Below are 22,598 nucleotides of genomic sequence, written 5' to 3'. Positions count from 1 at the left end.
ATTCAGCCACTTAACACAAAATATTATTTGATTGTCTTTCCTTGCAGTCTTACTTCTGGCATTTTAACATCATCACTGTCAGAGTAAATGCAGTTTTGGATGCTTTTTCTTTTTACTTAATCTATAATAACATTCCTTTTATGTAAAATCTCTGAACTCCCAATGACCCTTTTAATTGAAGCTTTGTAAGTTTTAATTAGCTTTTTTTAGTAAGTGGTTTTCCAGGTTTACTTCCACATAATCTATATTATCATAATTTAAATGTTTATACATTAGTCCTATGACTTAAGCTTACCACAAAATTATTCTTCCATTCCCCTTTAAATATTTTTTCACTCTTAAGTTACTTTCATTTTTTTGTTATTTTTAAAATACAACATTTTGGATATACTTGAGTAAATGACTTTGTGTATAGAGTTCCAAAAGTGGAATTTCTGGTTCAATGTTATGAACTTTTCTGACTGTGTATTGTCAGTTTCATCTCAAAGTATTTTCATCATATACCACCATTAGCAGGATGAGTACAAGATAACTTATTTAGGACTTTTTCTTACGGTTCTTGTTATATATGGTCTTTGCGCAACTAACAATAATGTGAATGGTTTGTCTTCTGTCAAAATTCCTCAGACTCTGGTCAAAATAATAGATCCAAATGACCTACGACATGACATTGAAAGAAGGAGAAAAGAACGGTTACAGAATGAAGATGAGCACATTTTTCACATAGCTAGTGCTGCAGAGAGGTAATCAGTAGATGAAAAACATCCTTTTATCAGAGAGTTTTTGCATACATGTTTAGTTTTTTGTGTGTGATGATAATTTTCACTTTAGTGTAGGGATTTAATCCTTCAAATCTATTTTTATATGTTTAAGTGAAACCTAATAAAATGTTTCAAAGTTATCCTCATATGCTGTTTGATTGAAACAACAAAAATTATGGGGAAGCTGAGTATTTGAGGTCTTTGTAGTCTAGAGAGAAGTGTGGCAGTTTTGTGAGTATTAGCAGGAGCCAAGACCAAAAATATTTAGGGACTACTTGCCTCAAGCTGAATGAAACTCTGACACATTCTGCCCTTTAGATTTCGGTATTCTTTGAATATTGCAGAATTTGCTGAGGTCAGTGCTGTTCTCTTTCAGAACTCTTTGTGGCTGTGTGTCCATGAAACAGAGGCAGGTGTAGTAGAAATGTAGAGGAGACCTGAGTTTGAATCGTACCTCTGCCAGTTCACAAGATGTTTTCTCCTGGGCTAATTTGCCTAATGTCTGGAGCCTTTTCCTCCATAAAATGAGAATAGAATAATCGGTTTCTGATAGAGAGGTTAGAAATATTAAATGAATTGGCACATACAAAGTTCTTGTGCCATGCATGGCAAATTGATTTTTGGTAGATTTTTTCCTTCCCAACTCTGTACCTCTCTTTAGGGGCCATGAGCATTCTGGATTGATCCCGATTTATCTCCAGTTCTGAGAACTATGTAGAACTCATGGCAACTCTGGGACCCCATATGATTATGAAATATAACTGAATGGGAAAAATTTCCAATTCATGCAAGGGTCCTCAAACTATTTGGATGTCCCAGAAAGTTGGAATGTATGAATGGGAAGGGCCAGTGCTAATTCTCTTTCCATAGCCCTTAGTTTCAAATATTGAGATGTTTGACTAGACTTTTAAGTCCTGTCTATGGCTAACTAGGTCAAGGTACATGGAGCTTGTTTAAAGACTGAACCTGGAGTTCCCGTCATGGCGCAGTGGTTAACGAATCCGACTAGGAACCATGAGGTTGCAGGTTCGATCCCTGCCCTTGCTCAGTGGGTTAAGGATCTGGCGTTGCCGTGAGCTGTGGTGTAGGTTGAAGACGCGGCTCGGATCCCGCGTTGCTGTGGCTCTGGCATAGGCCGGTGGCTACAGCTCTGATTCAACCCCTAGCCTGGGAACCTCCATATGCCGCGGGAGCGGCCCAAGAAAAATGGCAAAAAGCAAAAAAATAAATAAATAAATAAAGACTGAACCTGATTCTGACAATAAGTTTGGGACTAATTAAAAGGGATAGTAAAACTGTGTGTTGAGGCATATAAAGCAATTGAAAACAAAATAATTAAAATCTTGTCCCTTCTTGGGTGAAAGTCTCCAGTTTCTTAATAAGACCTGAAATGACTGTGTTCTTTAGTGACACAAGTTCTCTTTTGTGCTTTTCTTGACTTAGCAAGTATAAGAAACTCAGTGTACCAGGAAAGAGGTATGGGGTTTTGTTGTTGTTGTTTTGTTTTGTTTTGTTTGTTTTGTTTTATTTTGTTTTTTGCTTTTTAGGGCCACACCTGCAGCATATGGAAGTTTGCAGGCTAGGGGTCAAATTGGAGCTACAGCTGCCGGCATATGCGACAGCCACAGCCACAGCAACACGGGATCCGAGCCATGTCTGTGACCGATACCACAGCTCACAGCAATACCAGATCCTTAACCCACTGAGCGAGGCCAGGGATCGAGCCTGCATCCTCATGGATACTAGTTGGATTCCTTTCCACTGCGCCACAATGGGAACTCCCAAGAAAGAGGGTTTTTAAAAACCGATTTAAGATACTCCACATATTATAAAGACCATGTAAGGCTTCAGAATATATCTTCACCCTTTGAGGTGATAAAGAGCTTGAGCAGTGAAGTTATACCTGAGTTCAGTCCCTGGCTCTGTAGACACCTAGCTCTGTGACTGACCTTGGTCAAGTTACTTCCCTCAGCTGTAAAAATAGAGATAAGAATTATACTTACCTCATGATGGTGGTGAAGATTAAATGATGCATGTAAGGTACAGAGTAGCTGGTCAGTGTTAAGTATTAATGTTAGCTCTGAGGATGGTGTAGCATGCAGCAGTGTCTTCTTGCAGAGTGTCTTTTGTTTAGTCTGTTGAACTGTATTATTTATATTGGGTGGCTGGTATGGCATAGCGAAGCCATGAGGATTTTTTTAAATTGATATATTACTACCATAAAATTCATCCTTTGAAAGTGAAAAAGTCAGTGTTTTTAGTAGTCCCTCAAAGTTGTACAACTATCACCACTATCTAATTTCAAAACATTTTCATCACCCCAAAAAGAAACCCTATACAGGTATTTGTCACTTCCTGTTTCTCTCTCTTATCTAGCTCCTGGCAGTGACTCATCTCCTTCTGTTTGTGTGGATTTGCCTCTGATCTTTTTTGAGGGGTAGGGGGCACATCCATGGCATGTGGAAGTTCCCAGGCCAGGTATCAAACCTGTGCTACAGCAGCGACCCAAGCTGCTGCAGTGGCATTGCTGGATCCTTAACCCATTGCACCACAGTGGAACTCCTGGATTTGCCTATTCTTGATATATTATTACAGTCATATAATATGTGACCTTTTATGACTAGCTTCTTTCATGTAGCATAATGTTTTTAATGTTCCTCCATATTGTAGCATGAATATTCCTTTTATGTTTAAATAATATTCCATTGTATGGATATACCACATTTTGTTTAACCATTCACTGGTTGATGGATATTTGGGTTGTTTCCCCTTTTTGGCTATTGTGATGGTGCTGTGAACATCTGTATGCAAGTTTTTTGTGTCCATATGTTTTCACTTCTCTTCTGTATATACTCAGGATTGGAATTGCTGGTTCATATGATAACTATGTTTAACTTTTTGGTGAACTTCCAGACTGTTACCACAGTGGTTGTACTGTTGTACATTCCCACCAGCAGTGTGTAAGGGTTCCATTTTCAACACATCCTCACCAGCACTTATTATTGTTCATCCTTTTTTAAAAAAAATGAGGGAGTTCCCATTGCGGCTCAGAGGGTTAAGGACCAGACATTGTCTTTGTGAGGATGCGGATTTGATCCCTGGCCTTGCTCAGTGGGTTAAGGATATGGCATTGCTACACGCCACGTTGTAGGTCACCAATGCGGTATAGGCCTCAGCTGCATCTCCAATGCAACCCCTAGCTCTGGAACTTCCATATGCTGTGGGTGAGGCCATAAAAAGGAAAAAAAAATGACGTACAACCTTTAATCGCTCACTTTATCCTAATTCATTTTCCTTGTTAACGTAAGAAAAACATTTTATCCTTTTATCTTAAAAATTCAACTTATCAAAATTGACCTTATTAATATTTTTCTTTCTTGCTTTTTTTTTTTTTTTTTTAGAGCTGCACCCGCGGCATATGGAGTTTCCTAGACTAGGGGTCTAATTAGAGCTACAGCTGCCCGCCCACACCACAACCACAGCTATGCAAGATCCAAGCCATGCCCGTGACCTACACCACAGCTCACGGCAACGCTGGATCCTTAACTCACTGAGCGAAGCCAGGGACTGAACCTGCAACCTCATGGTTCCTAGTCAGATTCGTTTCTGCTGAGCCATGATGAGAACTTCTATTTTTCATAAACCTTTTTAAACAAGTCAGTGTATAGATTTCCATAGAAATTCAAAAGAAATATGATGAAATCATAAGTCACAGGATGTTGCTATTTTCCACCTTTGTGATTTTTTTTTCTTTAATAGTTATATGCAGGCTCTGCATCTGTGTTTGGTCACCCTTGTCATGGGCTCCATTCATCATTGGTGAATGAATGAAGACTTTCCAAAGGTGTAGACAGGACAGAAGATAATGAAATTGTTATGTGTTTAGATCTGGATCGCTTTTTATTCCTCAATACCTTAGAATCTTTCCCAAGCAAGCCTCAAACCAGGGTATTCTGTGTCTTCTCTAAGACCCTTTTGTTCTCTATTTTTTACCACTTCTGACCAGCCTCTTACCCCAAAATCTCCATGCTTCTCCTGACACTCTATTTCTTCGTCTTGTCACAAGCATTACTAAGTTCCCTACAGTGTTATTTAGGTGCTGTATTACATGGACATGGTATGTGTGTGTTGTAAAGCAGCTTTGAAAAAAACAGTCTACTGATACATAGACTTCAAGAGAACATCACACCATGTAGATTTTTCTTTTCAGCTAGGCAGGTTATAGAAATCATCAGTTTTTATTTTTGCTATTGTCACAATCTGTAATCTGTACTGAACTAGAGTCAACTTTATAAAGATCTTTTATTCATATATTCAACAAATATTTATGTATTAATGTCTATGTTCTAGTAAGTGTCCTAAGCGCTGGGGATACAATGAAAAAGCTTACACAAAGCCCTTATGGGACTTAAAATGTAATGGTACTACATGTTGGTGAGTGATGGGTGAAAAGTAAGGCACAAGAGGACCTTTGATAGAGTGATATGTGTACTGTGACTTTATTTATGCAATACTGTTACGATTCAAAAAAAAATTGAGCAGGGATGTGAGCCAGGGAGTTAGCCATTGGTTTTTTTTTTGAGGGGAGAGTATTTCAGGAGAGGAAATCGCAAATGCAAAGTTCCTGAGGCAGGATCATGCTTGCTCTTATTTAAGGAATAGAAAAGGGGCCAGTGAGGTTCTAACAGTGAAGAAGGAAGTTAGTAGGTGAGGCCAAATCTCAAAGGGCCTTGAAAGACATGAAGACTTTGTAATTTACTCTGAGTGAGATTAGAAAATGGTTTGGATTCTAACCCAAGAAGAAACATAATCTCATTTAAATTTTAAAAGGACCACTGTGGTTTCTGGATGGAGAATGGACTGTAAGAGGTGGGGGAAAAAAAAAAAAAAGATCTCTTTCTCTTCTACAAAAAAGTCAGAGCCAGGAAGTCAAAGCATGGGAGGGTGGACACATTAGGGAATTAGGCTCCTGGGATCATGCTCCTCAGATGGCCTCTGCATGTGTCTTCCTCATGGTCCAAGATGGGCATATGTGCCCTAGCCATCATGTTTGCATTCTATCTAGCCTGTTCTTTAAAGTTTTCCTAGAATTTATACATGATGCTTTAGCAACATAGGTCAGAATTTACTCTCATAGCCATACCTAGCTGCAGGGAGGCTGGGAAGTGGATTCTTTAACTTGAACATCCGAAGGTTTTAAATTTTTTTGTTTTGATAAACTATACCTATCATACATTTTCGCATTTTAACCATTTTAAGTATACAGTTTATTGACATTAAATACATTCATAATGTATTTACAACCATCACCAGTACCCACCTCCAGAACTTTCTCATGCTCTCAAACAGGAACTCAGCATCAACTAAAGAGTAACTCCCAATCCCCCACCCCCACTCCCAGCCCCTGATAGCCTCTTTTCTCTCCATCTTTATGAATTTTCCTGTTCTGAATACTTCATACATATATAAGTAGACTCACATAGTAATTGTCCTTCTGCATTCTTATTTCACCTGGTATAATGTTTTCATCCAGTCATATCATTTTTCAGTATTCCATTAAAGTAATTTATTCTTTTATAAGGTTGAATAATATTCCATGGTGTGGATATATCACATTTTGTTTCTTCCTTTTTCTTTTGACATATGGGTTCCTTCTGTCTTTTGGCTATTGTGAGTAATGCTGTTATGAACACTGACATTGTCATCTTTTTGATTTTAGCCATTGTAGTGAGTTTTAAATAGTATCTTCTAGTTTTGGGGGGGTTTTTTTAGCTGTTGTTTTTTTAATTAATGAATTTTATTACATTTATAGTTGTACAATGATCATCACAACCCAATTTTACAGCATTTCCATCCCAAACCCCCAGTGCATCCCCTCACCCCTCAACCTGTCTCATTTGGAAATCATAAGTTTTTCGAAGTTTGTGGATCAGTATCTGCTCTGAAAAGAAGTTCATTGCGTCCTTTTTTTAGATTCCACATGTAAGTGATAGCATATGATGTTGGTGTCTCACCGTCTGACTGACTTCACTTAGCATGATCATTTCTAGGTCTGTACATGTTGCTGCAAATGCCACTATTTCATTCCTTTTAATGGCTGAGTAATATTCCATTGTGTGTATGTACCACACCTTCTTTATCCACTCCTCTGTCGATGGACATTTAGGTTACTTCCGTGTCTTGGCTATTGTATATAGTGTTGCAGTGAACATTGGAGTACATTTGTCTTTTCGAGTCATGGTTTTCTTTGGATAGATGCCCAGGAGTGGGATTGCTGGATCAAATGACAATTCTATTTTTAGTTTTCTGAGGAATCACCATACTGTTTTCCACAGTGGTTGCACCAATTGACAATCCCACCAACAGCGTACTAGGGTTCTTTTTTCTCCACCCCCTCTCTAGCACTTATTGTTCATAGACTTTTTGATGCTGGCCATTCTGGCTGGTGTAAGGTGAGACCTCCTAGTGGTTTTGATTTGCATTTCTCTACTAATGAGTGATGTTGAACGTCTTTTCATGTGTTTTTTGGCCATCTGTATGTCTTCTTTGGAGAATTGTCTGTTTAGATCTTCTGCCCATTTTTGGATGGGGTTGTTTTGTTTTTTTGTTTTTTTGTTTTTTTTTTTTTGACATTGAGCTGCAGAAGGTGTTTATAAATGTTGGAGGTTAATCCCTTGTCAATTGCTTCATTTGCAAAGATTTTCTCCCATTCTGTGGGTTGTCTTTTCGTTTTGTTTAGGGTTTCCTTTGCTGTGCAGAAACTTTTAGGTTAAAAAGTTCCATTTGTTTATTTTTGTTTTTATTGTCATTACTCTAGGAGATGAATCTGAAAAGATGTTGTTGTCGTTTATGTCAGAGAGTGTTTGGCTTATGTTTTCCTCTAAGAGTTTTATAGCATCTGGTCTTATATTTAGATCTTTAATCCATTTTGAGTTTATTGTTGTATATGGTTAGGAAGTGTTTCAATTTCATTCTTTTACATGTGGCTGTCCAGTTTTTCTAGCGCCACTTATTGAAGGGGCTGTCCTTTCTCCATTGGATATTCTTGCCTCCTTTGTCATAGATGAGTTGGCTGTAGGTGTGTGGGTTGAATTCTGGGCTTTCTATCCTCTTCCAAAGATGTATATTTCTGTCTTTGTGCCAGTACCATCCAGTTTTGATGACTTTAGCTTTGTAGTATAGTCTGAAGTCAGGGAGTCTGATTCCTTCAGCTCCATTTTTCTTTCTCAGTATGGCTTTGGCTATTCTGGATCCTTTGTGCTTCCAAATAAACTTTAAAATATTTTGTTCTAGTTTTGTGAAAAATGTCTTTGATAATTGGCTAGGGATTGCATTGAATCTGTAGATTGCCTTGGGTAGTATAGTCATTTTGTTTATATTGATTCTTCCAGTCCAAGAGCATGGTATGTCTTTCCATCTGTTTGTGTCATCTTTTATTTCTTTCATCAGTGTCTTCTAGTTTTCAGTTTATTCCTAAGTATTTTATTCTTTTTGATGCGATGGTAAACAGGATTGTTTCCCTAATTTCTCTTTCTGATCTTTCATTGTTAGTATGTAGAAATGCAGTTGATTTCTGTGTATTCATTTTGTATCCTGCGACTTTGCCAAATTCATTTGTAGATGAGCTCTAACAGTTTTCTGGTAGCATCTTTAGGATTTTCTAGGTATAGTATCATGTCATCTGCAAACAGTGATAGTTTTACTTCTTCCCTTCCAATTTGGATTCCTTTTATTTCTTTTTCTTCTCTGATTGCCATGGCTAGGACTTCCAAAATTATGTAGAATAGTAGTGGTGAGAGTGGATATCCTTCTCTTGTTGCTTATCTCAGCAGGAATTCTTTTAGCTTTTCACTATTGAGAGTGATGTTAGCTCTGGGCTTGTCATATATGGCCTTTATTATGTTGAGGTAGTTTCCCTCTATGCCCACTTTCTGAAGGATTTTTATCAGTAATGGGTGTTAGATTTTGTCAAAGGTTTTTTCCTGCATCTTTTGAAAGGATCATATGGTTTTTATTCTTCAGTTTGTTAGTGTGGTGTATCACACTGATGGATTTGTAGATATTGAAGAATCCTTGCATCCCTGGGATAAATCCCACTTGATCATGATGTACAATCCTTTTAATGTATTGTTGGATTTGGTTTGCTAGTATGTTGTTGAGAATTTTTGCATCAATGTTCATCAGTGAAATTTGCCTGTAATTTTCTTTTTTTGTGGTGTGGTATCTTTGTCTGGTTTTGGTATCAGGGCGATGGTGGCCTCATAGAATGGGTTTCAGAGTGTTCCTTCCTCTGCAGTTTTTTGGAATAGTTTCAGAAGGATAGGTGTTAGCTAGTCTCTACATGTTGATAGAATTTGCCTGTGAAACCATCAGGTCCTGGACTTTTGTTTGTTGGAAGTTTTCTAATCACAGTTTCAATTTCTGTAGTTGTGATTGGTCCATTCATTTTTTTAAATTTCATCTTGATTTAGTCTTGAAAGATTGTACTTTTCTAAGAATTTGTCCGTTAGTAGTCTCTCATGATCCTTTGCATTTCTGTGATGTCCCTTGTAACTTCTCCTTTTTCATTTCTAATTTTATTGATTTGAGTCCTCTCCTTTTTTATTGATAAGTCTGGCTAGAGGTTTATCAATTTTGTTGATCTTTTCAAAGAACCAGCATTTCGTTTCATTGATCTTTTCTATGGTTTTCTTCGTTTCTATTTCATTGATTTCTGCTCTGATCTTTATGATTTCTTTCTTTCTGCTAACTTTAGGTTTTGTCTTTTTTATTAATTGAGATTTTTTTTTGTTTGTTTGTTTCCTGAGGGAGGCTTGTATTGCTATAAACTTCCCACTTAGAACCGCTTTTGCTGCATCCCATAGGTTTTGGAGTGTTGTATCTTTGTTGTCATTTGCTTCTAGGTGTTTTTTAATTTCCTCTTTGATTTCTTCAGTGATCCATTGGTTGTTTAGTAGCATGCTGTTTAGTCTCCATGTGTTTATATTTTTTGCAGTTTTTTCCTGTTGATTTCTAGTCATATAGCATTGTGGTTGGAAAAGATGCTTGATGTGATTTCAATTTTCTTAAAGTTAACTGAGGCTTGATATGTGGCCCAGAATATGATCAATCCTAGAGAATATTCCATGTGCACTTGAGAAGTATGTGTATTCTGTGGCTTTTGGATGGAATATCCTGTAAATACCTATTAAGTCCATCTGGTCTAATGCTTCATTCAGGGCCTGTATTTCCTTGTTGATTTTCTGTCTGGATGATCTGTCCATTGCTGTAAGTGGGGTGTTAAAGTCCCCCACTGTTACTGTCTTATGTCAGTTTCTCCTTTTAAGGTTGTTAGCAGTTACCTTATATATTGAGGTGATCTTATGTTGGGTGCATATATATTTACAATTGTTATATCTTCTTCTTGGATTGATCCTTTGACCATTATGTAATGTCCTTCTTCGTCTCTTATAATATTCTTTATTTTTAGGTCTGTTTTTTCTAATATGAGTATTGCTACCCCAGCTTTCTTTTGATTCCTGTTTGAATGGAATATTTTCTTCCATCCTCTCACTTTCAATTTGTATGTGTCCCTAGAAGTGAAGTGAGTCTCTGGAAGACAGCATATACACTGATCTTGCTTTTGTATCCATTCAGCCAGTCTATGTCCATTTACATTTGAGGTGATTATTGATATGTATGTTCTTATTGCCAATTTATTAACAATTGGATTTGTTTTTCTTGCTCTTTTTTCTTCCTTTCTTCTCTTGTTCTCACCTTTTGTGGTTTGATGACTATCTTTAGTGTTGTATTTGAGTTGATTTTTCTTATTTGTGTTTATATCAATTGTAGATTTTTGGTTTGCAGTTACCCTGAAGTTTTGATATTGGAGTCTATATAATATACGAGATTATTTGAAGTTGTTGTTCTCTTAATTGCAAGTGCATCTTCAGTGTCCTGCATTTGTACTCTCCTCTTCTCATGATTTCTGATTTTGGTAGTGTATTTGTGCATGGATGATTGCCTATGTTTACTGTATATATGCTTTTACTGGTGAGTCTTGTCATTTGTGGTATTTTTGTTTTTAGTTATGGCCTTTTCTTTTCTGCCTAGAGAAGTTCCTTTAATATTCGTTGTAAAGCTGGTTTAGTGTTGCTGAATTCTCTTAGCTTTTGCTTGTGTGTAAATCTTCTGATTTCTCCTTCAAATCTGAATGAGAGCCTTGCTGGGTAAAGTAATCTTGGTTGGAGGTTTTTTCCTTTCATCACGTTAAGTATATCGTGCCACTGCCTTCTTCCCTGCAGAGTTTCTGCTGAAAAATCTGCCAATAACTTTGTCAGGTTCCCTTGTATGTTATTTGTTTCTTTTCCCTAGCTGCTTTCAGTGTTTTCTTTGTCTTTAATTTTGGTCAGTTTGATTAATATGTGTCTTGGGGTGTTCCTCTTTGGGTTTATTTTTTATGGTACTCGTTGGGCTTCCCAGATTTGAGTAAGTGGTTCCCATGGTAGGGAAGTTTTCAGCTATTATCTCTTCGAATATTTTTTCTGTCCCTTTCTCTCTCTATTCTCTTTCTGTCATCCCTATAATATGGATACTGGTGCGTTTAACATTGTCCCAGAATTCCCTTAGACTGTCTTCATTTCTTTTCAATCTTTTTTCTCTCTTCTGTTCCACATCAGTGATTTCCACTAGTCTGTCCTCCACCTCACTTATTTGTTCTTCTGCCTCTTGTATTCTGCTGTTGGTTGCTTCTAATGAATTTTTTATTTCTGTTGCTATATTTTGCGTTTCTTCTTAAGTTTTAAATCTTATCTCTTTGCTCAATGTTTGCTGTAAATTATCATTCTTTGCCTCAGGTTTATTTCCAATGTCTTGCATCATCTTCAGCATCATCAGTCTAAAGTCTTTTTCCTGGGGGCTGATAATCTCCAGACCACTTAGCTATTTTTCTGGGGTTTTTTCTTTATCCCTTATCTGAGTTATAGTTCTCTGTCTTTTCATTTTTATAGATTTTTATTGTGGTGACCTTTTTGCAGACAATAGAGTTGTAGCCTCTGTTACTTCTGATGTCTGGACCTCTTTTGGCTGAAGTTGGTATAGGGGCTTTCTGTAGGCTTCCTGATGGGAGGAACTGGTGCCTGCCCACTGGTAGGTGGGGCTGATTCCTATCTCTCTGGTGGGTGGGGCTTTATCTCTGGTTGAGATTATAGGCAGCTGTGTGCCTTGGGAGTCTTTAGGCAGCCTGTTTACTGATGGGTGGGGTTATGATCACACCTGGATTATTGTTCAGACTGGGTCTTCTCAGTGCTGATGGGTGGAGCCAGATTTTCTCCAAATGGCCACCTCTAGAGGAACACACACTGATGAATATTCCCAAGAGCTTTGCTCCAATGTCCTTCCCCCACAACAAGCCACAGTCACCCCCTGTTTTCCCAGGAGATCGTCCAAGAACTGCAGCCAGGTCCCACCCAGTTTCCTATGGAGCCTCTGCTTTGCCTTGGGACCCAATGCACATGAAAGTCTGTGTGCACCTTTCAGGAATGAGGTCTCCATTTCCCCCAGTCCTGTGGAGCTCCTGTGCACAGGCCCCACTGGCCTTCAATGCCAGATGCTCTGGGGGCTCTTTCTCCCAATGGCAGATCCCCAGGTGTGGGAACCTGACGTGGGGCTCAGAACTTTCGCTCCTGTAGGTGAGTCTCTGTGATAGTTACTTTCCAGTCTGTGGGCTACCCACCCAGAGGGTATGGGGTTGCTTATATCGTGTAATCACCCCTCTTAGCATCTTGATGTGGCATCCTCTTTGTCTTATGGAGTAGGATATCTTTTTGAATGCTTACAGTCCATTTGGTTGAAGGTTGTTCAGCATTTGGTTCTAATTTTGTTGTTCTTATGAGAAGGTGAGCTCCAGTCCTCTTATTCTGCCATCTTAATCCCATCTAGTATCTTGTAGTTTTGATTTTCATTTTTCTTTTTCTTTTTTTTATCTTTTTAGGGCCACACCTGCAGCACATGGAGGTTCCCAGGCTAGGGTTGAATCGGAGCTGCAGCTGCCAGCCTACACCACAGCCACAGCAACACCAGCTCTGAGCCAAGTCTGTGACTTACACCACAGCTCACAGCAGTGTAGGATTCTTAACCCCCTGAGCAAGGCCAGGGATTTAACCTGCGTCTTCATGGTTATAGTCAGATTCCTTTCTGCTGAGCCACAACAGGAACTCCTGATTTTCATTTTTCTAATGACTAATGATGTTGAGCATCTTTTTATATGCTTTTGGTGTGTCTTCTTTGGAGAAATAGCTATTCAAATCCTTAACCCATTTTTAAATTGTATTATCATATTTTTATTATTGAGGTGTAAGAGTTCTTTAGATATTCTGGGTACTACTCCTTTATCAGATATATGCTTTGCAAAGAGGATTTTTAAAAAATCCATTGTTGGAGTACCTGTCATGGCTCAGTGGTAATGAACCCAACTAATATACATGAAGATGCAGGTTTGATCCCTGGCCTCGCTCAGTGGATTAAGGATCCCATGTTGTTGTGGCTGTGGCATAAGCCACCAGCTGCAGCTTCAATTCGACCCCTAGCCTAGAAACTTTTTTTAGGTGAGGCCCTAAAAAAATTAAAATAGGAGTTCCCCTTGTGGCTCAGCTGAAACGAATCAGACTAGTAACCATGATGACTCAGGTTCGATCCCTGGCCCCACTCAGCTGGAGTTCTGGCATTGCCGTGAGCTGTGGTATAGGTTGCAGATGCGGCTTGGATCCTCGTCGCTGTGGCTGTGGTGTAGCTTCCATATGCCCTGGGTGCGGGCCTAAAAAAAAGGAAAAAAAATAAATAATAAAATATTTTAATTTTTATTTTTGTTTATAGAAGTAGTAGTACATGCGAATGGTGAACATTTGGAAAAATATAGTAAAATATAAAAACAAAAATATAAGGCATTTTTAATTTCACCAGTCAGAAATGATCACTGTTAATATTTGGTACATTTCTTAGCATTTGTTTTCTTCTAGACATATATGTATATATTTTAAGTAAGTGAACTTATCCTCAGTATACGACTTTGCACCCTACTTTTTTGACTTAGTATCATATTAGGAGCATTTTGACAGAATGTGGTATTTTGGTTTTTATGGTTTGGTTTGGTTTTTTTTTTTTTTTGGCTACAGCATGCAGTGGCTTGATATGGGATCTCACTTCCCAGACCAGGGATCGAGCCTGAGCTGCAGTGGTGAAAGTGCCAAGTCCTAAGCGCTAGAGCACCGGGGAACTCTTGGGGAGGTTTTTTAACACTTCAGAAAATTCTGAGTGGCTATTCCATGTCAGATTCTCGGGTTAGAGCTGGGACCACAGAGCAGACCATCCACAGTGCCTCGCCTGAAGGGACTGTGCCTTGTTCAGTGAGACAGAGGCACCAGCAGTTACAAACATGGGTGATACGTGTGAAGACCCCAGAGTGCTACATGTATACTTAGCATGGGTACCTAATCTGCCTCAGAGGAGTCTGGGAAAGCCTTCTTGGAATAGCTGCAAATGGGGCTAAGTCTCATGGTTGATCTAAGTTGGAAGGAAATTACAACAGAAAGAACTACATGGGCAAATGTGCAGAAGCAGAAGAGATGGTGGCATGTGGCAGGCACCGCCTGTAGCTCATGTTCCCAAAGTTCAGTGTGGGTATTGGGGAGATTGGAATGAAGCAGCCAGCCAGGGCAGCAAGGAGAAAGCAGGAAGAGCCTTGGGGGTCAGTGATGAGGAATGTGGATTTTGTCCCCCTGTCAGTGGGGGCCCTGTGGGAGAGATGCAGCAGGGCCAAGGCAGTGAGCTGTTTGTTCACCACAGAGCAGGAAGCGTCTGAAGAGTACTGTGGGGGAGGTGAGATGTGACAGGAGAGGGCTCTCTGAGGGTTGTGGAAATGAGGCCCCAGGCTCAGAGGAGAAGCCCGAGGAAGGACCTCCCTCCCAGGTAGGGCAGCCCGGGATGAGCCCTTGGTGGCCTCTGAACCTTGCTGAGGCAGGAGAAGGGAGACATCCTTTGCTGCTGTTGCCCAGCAGTGTCAGAGGCCCCACCTCTGCCAGTGAGCAGGCCTGTGGCAGTCACACACCTCCTCTCTGGAACTTCAGCCAGTGAGTCTGTTGGCAAGGGCAGCTCTCCAGTGCAGCCAAAGGCTTAAGGGCGTGGCTATCTTCCCTCGTTCTACATGTGGCTCCAGGGTTACAGCCCTAGGAAGACTGTCCTTGGACTCCAGGTTGAGAATCTTGGTCCTGGGAATTTGTTTTTACCCCTGCTGTTAACTTCCAACTTTGCCAAATAATGTTTGTTGAAAAGTAAAGGTTTTAGCCTTGATGACTGTTATTTGTAATTTTAGTGGCAATAGATCATTGACTTTTTTTTTTTTTTGCTGTTGTGCTGCTTTAATTGTCTCCGAAGGATGTAATTTGATTTCTCTTGTTTATTTGTTGGATAGATATAAACTAATAAAAGATTCTTATTTTCTCTTTAATTTTTATTAGGAGTGATCAGCATTCCAATTTTTCAAGGTTGAAGAATACTCATATTGATGGGTTCCAAAAACCTACATGTTTTGTAAAATCAAATTTTAGAAAATTTATTCAGAAACCTTACTTGGTAAGATTGCACTTCTTAATTTTGTAATTTTTTGGTACATTCCATTTTCCTTTTCACATATACCTATATGCACAGGGACTACCACTATTTTCCATAATGTTTGTAACTGGTCATTAAGTAAGTTTTATGATTCTGTTGTCCATTGTTAAGATTCTTTTGAGGCTTACGGTTATTATGATGTAAGAAATGATCATCTCATTCGATTGAGCAGGTTTTTATTTTTATTTTACTTATTTTATTTTTTGTCTTTTTGCCTTTTCTAGGGCTACTCCCGCGGCATATGGAGATTCCCAGGCTAGGCGTCCAATCAGAGCTGTAGCCACTGGCCTACACTGGAGCCACAGCAACGTGGGATCCGAGCCGCATCTGCGACCTACACCACAGCTCACGGCAACGCCAGATCCTTAACCCATTGAGCAAGGCCAGGGATCGAACCCACAACCTCATGGTTCCTAGTTGGATTCATTAACCACTGCGCCACGACGGGAACTCCGGATTTTATTGCATGTTTTATAGTACCAGCTTTCTTAAGTTTTGGGGGCACAGCTGTATTAAGGCATAATTTACATACCATAAAATTCACCCATGTAAGGTGTACAATTTAATGATTTTTTAAAATAAATTTACCAAGATGTATAATCATCACTATAATCCAGTCGTATAACATTATCATGACCCTAAATAGAGCCGTCAGGCCTGTTCAGTTATTCCCTGTTTCCACCCCTAGCTAACAACTAAATTATTTTCTGTTTCTAAAGATTTGCCTTTTCGTAGGGCAGTTCACAAAATGGCAGTTGGCTTCCGTAAGAGCAAGCAACAGCAAGAAAGATGGAAGCCTGAGTCTATTTGTAACCTAATCTCAGAAGTGACATCCCATCACTTCAGCCATACTCTGTTTGTGAGAAGCAAGTCACTAGATACAGCCCACACTTGAACAGGGTAACACAGGGCCTGGATACTAGAAGGTGGAGATGATTGGGAGCCTGGCCAGAAGCTGCCTGGTACAGTCTTCTCACTGGCCCCCAGTAGCACATCCCTTCATGTTCAAAGTACATCCCCTCCCTCTCAGGGTCTCCCATGTGTCTTTATGCACTCATTCATGTATATAGACTTCGCATAAATTCAAGATGACTGCTAGGAAAAGGGTTTTTTATGACTTTTATTAAACTGGGAAGAGAAATAAAAGTATGAAAGAGGAAGATGTGTGAGAAGTACAGACGCAATAGCAAGTGGAATAAATAGAAGGTTATAAGACTATTGCTTTTGGAAAAGAAACTGTCTTCAGAAATGGCCCCATCTGGGAGTTCCCATCATGGCGCAGTGGTTAACGACTCCAACTAGGAACCATGAGGTTGCGGGTTCGGTCCCTGCCCTTGCTCAGTGGGTTAAGGATCCGGCGTTGCCATGAGCTGTGGTGTAGGTCGCAGACGCGGCTCGGATCCCGCATTGCTGTGGCTGTGGCGTAGGCCGGCGGCTACAGCTCCGATTCGACCCCTAGCCTGGGAACCTCCATATGCCGCGGGAGCAGCCCAAGAAATGGCAAAAAAAAAAAAAAAAAAAAGAAATGGCCCCATCTTTTCTGTTCCCATCAAAGGCTACAGGTTCTTTGTAGTTACAGTCTTAATACTCTGCCTTCTGATACTTTCCTAGTCATGGCAGGAGCATCTATTCAAAGCAGTTAGCTGAGTCAGCAAAACTGCCTCCTGCAGCATTGAGAATTTGTGTTTTCAGACAGTGGGAACTCTTCAGCAACTCCTAGTAATAATGAGTTTGTTTCTCTTCTGGATGCCTAAATAAATACTAGATTTACAGTCCATTTTCTAAAAGTTACCCTCTGTGTTATATAAGAGTATGTATTTTGTTGCCTCACAAACTAGCGTGGGTTACATGAAGATGTGTGTATGTTTGTATACCTAAGCTGCATCCTCTGTGTTTCATGTTCTTAATACTATGCATTTAAAACATGTGCCAGGGATCGAACCCATGCCGCAGCAGTGATCCAAGCCCCTGAAGTGACAACACTGGATTCTTAACCCACTCTGCCACAAGGAAACTCCAAACGTGTGTTTTTTGAATGGTAAAATGAATTTTCAAAAATAAAAACTTAAAGTGTATTAATCCATACTAATACTTTTTTCATGTAGAATTATCATACTATACAGAGAAAAGATGTCGTTACTCACAAACCATTTGGAGTTGAGGGAAACCATCAAAACACAAGAGGCTTTAGAAGACCTTTTAAGGTATTGAATGTTACTTTCCATCTAATTCTAGCTTTGGGTATATGCTTTGAATATTTCTTTTTTTTTTTTGTCTTTTTGCTGTTTCTTGGGCCGCTCCCGCGGCATATGGAGATTCCCAGGCTAGGGGTCGAATCGGAGCTGTAGCCGCCGGCCTACGCCACAGCCACAGCAATGCGGGATCCGAGCCGCGTCTGCAACCTACACCACAGCTCACGGCAACGCCGGATCGTTAACCCACTGAGCAAGGGCAGGGACCGAACCCGCAACCTCATGGTTCCTAGTCGGATTCGTTAACCACTGCACCATGACGGGAACTCCCTGAATATTACATTTTAAGTGTTAGTATATTAAAAGCTATTTTGTGGTATTTCAAATAGTAGCTATAAATTAGTATTTCCAAACATTTGTAGTTAACTGTAATCAATGATGACCTCTTCTCTAAGGACTTGATTTTTTAATTTTTTTTTTTTAACCAACAGAACCCTTTTTCAAATATTACATGGAAACTCAAATACATGAAGTAGATCCAGATGGAGTGGCTCTAGGTGGGGATACAGCCAAGGTCCCAGACACTCCCTTTAAGCCTGCACCTTTACCTCTAAGATTTAAGTGCAAAGCTATAGAGCCTTCTCCAGGATTCACTGATTGAAAAATGCTGCCTATAGACCCACAATTCCCAGAGGCCCTTTAGATCATCAGAGATTCTGGTCCAGCGAGCTTTGTTAAAACATATTTCATTCCATTCTAATTATTTTACAGCTGTGTCTGATGTCAGTGATACTTTTAATTAACCAACATGTTTGATTATCCAGAATCCTTCCTCCCCAAAACATATGGAATAAGAATTATAGTGCAAAGTATTGTATTTCTCTCTTCTCGCTCTCAGAAGTTGAGGTGCTTTAAAAATCCATTTTGACAGAATTTTCTGCTTATAATACATCCTTTTTCATATTTTTCCACTTAATGGTATCTCTTGCCCCCCCCCCAAAAAAAAAGAAAAGGAAAGAATCTGAGTTTTTTTTGGTGAAAGTAGCTAGCAGGGTGGCTAGAGTAGTAGGCTCATTAGGAGGAGGTTAATATGAGCAGAAAGGTGGTATAAACGATCTCCAAACCACAGACTAGGAGGGTGCTTGAGTGATCCTCTGTTAATACCTTGGCTTCTTGAGAGTCGAAATTTTTAAATGTTTTTTTAAAAAGGTTTTTTTTTCCCCCCACTGGGAGTAACACTATTTGTAGCCATTGCATGGATAATATTTTTAGCCAGTGGTTCATATACCTGAAAACATGTGTGACATTAGGTTTTCAGAAATAGCTATGGCCATGGAATGTATAAACATGTTTTATACCATCTTTTAATCTCTTGAGTAGTGAGGCATAAAATCAGCTAAAAATATAATGTCTGCATAATTTAGAGACAGTGTAGATTTAAATGTTTCCTACATGTTGCTCTTCTCGTGGATCACATATAGTCAATTGTAATAACTTTTCTAAGACTGTTAAAAGATCTATTTTGGAGTTCCCATCATGGCTTAGTGGTTAACAAACCTGATTAGCATCCATGAGGACGCAGGTTTGATCCCTGGCCTCACTCAGTAGGTTAAGGATCCAGCGTTGCCATGAGCTGTGGTATGGGTTGCAGACGCGGCTCAGATCCCACGTTGCTGTGGCTCTGGCATAGGCTGATGGCTACAGCTCCGATTCAACCCCTAGCCTGGGAACCTCCATATCCACAGGTGTGGCCCTTAAAAAAAAAAAAAAGATCCATTTCCTGTTACCCCTTCTCCTTAAGGGAAAGTTCTTTAACATTAAATCATTTAAAAAATGTTTTTCAAAATATATACAATAATCTTTCCTTTTGACCAGTCATTTAAAGCTGTGAAATGTTATGTAGTTGTCCAGAAATTCACAATTCTTAGAGTAGGAGGAAGAAATAATCCTTCCTAAGATAAGGAGCTATTTCATTAAAATTTACTTTTTACATGAATTGGACTAATTCACAGCCAGATAGTAATCACCTTATTAGATAATGTGAAAATGGACAATGTAAATCTCAAGATTAGTTCTGATGTATCTTTTGTGCAGATAGTTTTAACATTAACATATAATCAGATGATAGTCTTATTATAATTCTGTTCTACCTGAAAATGTTTGTAGCCTTTAGAAAATAATTCAAAAGAGGCCTGACATAAATACTTTTTTTGTAGACTTAGGTGCATCATTATGCATAATATATCCATTTGTTAAACTATTGTGAAAAGAGGAATCTACTTAAGTTTTTATAATTAGTCCTTGGTAATATACCATTGTACATTTCCCACATGGGACACCCACAGATATTCATTGTCCTCTTATGTCTACCGTAATACTGGGCAGTATGCAGGTCAAGAAATGTCTTTTTAAGTATAGCTCTCATCTGTAATGAGATTTTTTGTATGGTAAAGAAAGATTGGCTCAAAAGTACTGACAAGAATAGACGTTTTGATTCTTTAATAGATGTTGATACTTAATGCCTTTCCTTGCCCATTTGGTATTTGCTATATTTCACTATGAATCGAAAGGATAATTTTAGCTCATTAGAGGTTTTTAAAGTTGTATTTTTCTTAGCATGATAAATTTCAAGAATTTCAAACTTTTTTTTTTTCCTTTTTACAGCTACGCCTGCAGCATATAGGAGTTCCCAGGCCACGGGTGGAACTGGAGCATCAGCTGCCAGCCTGCGCCACAGCCATGGCAACACCAGATCCGAGCTGCATATGCGACCTACACTGCAGCTTTCGGCAACACTGGATCCTTCACCCACTGAAAAAGGCCAAGAATCAAACCTGCATCCTCACAGAACCATCATCAGGTCCTTAACCTACTCAGCCACAACGGGAACTCCCAAGAATTTCCAAGTTTTTTAACTTAACAGTTTTTAGAATTCATTTTATCTAAAGTATTTTTAAGTTATCATTGTATAAAGCACACTAGGAAGCTAGTTTGAGGAAAGCATACTTTATTATCATCATTAGCTTTTTTCCCTTTAAATATCTGTAGTATCTAGAATTAAGAGAAGCTCTGCGTCCAGACGTTTTTCCATTTCTTATACTAATAAAATAGATTTGGAACTGTAGTTTTAACATTTAATTATTTTTTCCTTTACAGACCAACTTTAGAGGTGGCAGATTTCAGCCTCAATATAAATCAGGCCTAGTACAGAAGAGCTTGTACATTCAGGCTAAATATCAGCGTTTACGGTTCGCTGGTCCAAGGGGATTTATCACTAATAAATTCAGAGAAAGATTACTGAGGAAAAAAAAGGTTAGTTGGATTATGATCATTTAAAATGTGTTGAGTGACTCTTGAACTCCTAAAGTATCTGTAAATTTGGTTTTTAATTTAATTTTGAATTAAGGGGCAACCTAGATATCAGTGTTCTTATTGCATGATAGTTGAAAAATTGAAAGGAGTAATGGTAATGGAGTTGTGAGACCGTCTAATCTTAAAAAACACCTTAGCTGTTGTACCTCAAATACTTTGCATATACCAGCTGTTTGAACTTTTTGCGTTAGAATTTCTGTTGTATGGTTAATCTTTGAAATGGACATTCAGGTGAAGACTTTTACCTGATCTATTTTAGCCTTACACAGTGTGAATTTTCTAGGTACCAAAAAATACTGAACTGAATACATAAAAAGGGTACTAATTGCAGGATACACTAACTTTTTTTTCCCCATTCATTTGTGTTTTTTAGTTGTAATAAAATATATACAACATATAAAATTTGCCATTTTAACCATCTTTGTACAATTCAGTGGATTAATTACATTCACAATGCTGTGCAACCATTACCGTTATATGCTAAGACTTAATAAAAAGTTTCATTACTTGATAATTTGAATTGTGTACTCTTTTTTTTTTTTTGTCTTTATAGGGCCGCACCCACAGCACATGGAAGTACCCAGGCTAGGGATCGAATTGGAGCTGTAGCTGCCAGCCTATGCCACAGCAGTGCCAGATCCGAGCCCCGTCTGCGACCTACACCACAGCTCACAGCAACACCAGATCATTTAACCCGATGAGCAAGGCCAGGGGTCAAACCTGCGTCCTCATTGAGACTACTCTGGTTCGTTGCTGCTGAGCCACCACAGGAACTCCTTGTGTACTCTTTTAGATGTGGATTGATTTTATTTAAATTTACCATGTTGGTATTTGAAAAATGTAGCATAAATATGATATAAAATTAACGTCTACAAATTATATTTATATTGTAACAGTAACATTATATCCATTAAGTAACACATATTTGTTAGTTTTTTAACTCATTTTTGTTAATAATTTTGGGCTGATATTTTCTTCTGAGAAGTAGACATGTATCTAGTGTTGCTATCAAATAGTCCAATTGTGGTTTTATAAATTTTCTAACCTTCAGTGTTCCCATACATAGTCATGCTTGTGAAGCCTTTACACTGAGCTTTCTTAGTGATTTTGATAAAACTTGTTTTCCAAAAGATGGACCAGTAGAATGGAGTTGACAACTGATTTTTTTTTGAAGTTTTAGAGTTGAATAAAATATCTTCTTTAATCTTTCTAACACCTCAATTTTAACTGAGTAGCTTAGAAGAAGTTTTTAATTTCACTGGGTGTCTCTCTCTTGGTGTTATGAAAGCTGTCACCATTGGAGTCTTTTTACCCTGTCATATACCTCTCTCTCTTGGATCAAGGTGCTGTTTCTCTTCTGTCTCATATGGCAAGTTTCTTTGCAGCAAATCTAGGTGTTTGGCCGCAATCACAGGTGGCAGCTTGACTATTCTCAAGGAAGGTGATCATTGATTCCTACTCGAGGAAGAAGGCTGAGGCAAGCCTTTGCCTCAATTTGAAGGTTGGGTTTCACGTACACATACTGTGTGTTTCTTTTCTGTTAGCTCTGTGCTGAACTTTGGGTATTCATTTCATTTAACTCCATTTTTACCTCTGTTATTTTTAGATGATTTGGGGCTCCGGAGTG

General features: G+C 38.9%; 1 protein-coding gene across 22 annotated transcripts in view; it reads left to right on the top strand.

The window, feature by feature from the left end:
- The window catches only part of BCLAF3 (BCLAF1 and THRAP3 family member 3), a 60,132-nt gene that overhangs the window by 28,556 nt on the left and 8,978 nt on the right, over positions 1-22,598 (top strand). For 17 of the 22 annotated variants that reach the window (XM_085008703.1, XM_085008696.1, XM_085008707.1 and 14 more), the window contains 4 exons: positions 628-743; positions 15,254-15,368; positions 17,513-17,611; positions 20,756-20,911. In XM_085008703.1, coding sequence (XP_084864829.1) covers positions 628-743; positions 15,254-15,368; positions 17,513-17,611; positions 20,756-20,911 — 486 coding nt within the window. The remainder of the gene's footprint in view (positions 1-627; positions 744-15,253; positions 15,369-17,512; positions 17,612-20,755; positions 20,912-22,598) is intronic. The other 5 variants (XM_085008711.1, XM_085008708.1, XM_085008710.1 and 2 more) reach the window with 1 other exon arrangement.

This window comes from Sus scrofa, chromosome X (assembly GCF_054392235.1).
Source record: "Sus scrofa isolate SSC_HxYL_T2T_F1_AM1 chromosome X, Sscrofa_HxYL_maternal_Yorkshire_Landrace_v2.0, whole genome shotgun sequence".
NCBI classification, from domain to species: domain Eukaryota; kingdom Metazoa; phylum Chordata; class Mammalia; order Artiodactyla; family Suidae; genus Sus; species Sus scrofa.
The sequence above is the reverse complement of the archived record's forward strand: the minus strand, read 5'-3'. Positions and strand labels throughout refer to the sequence as shown.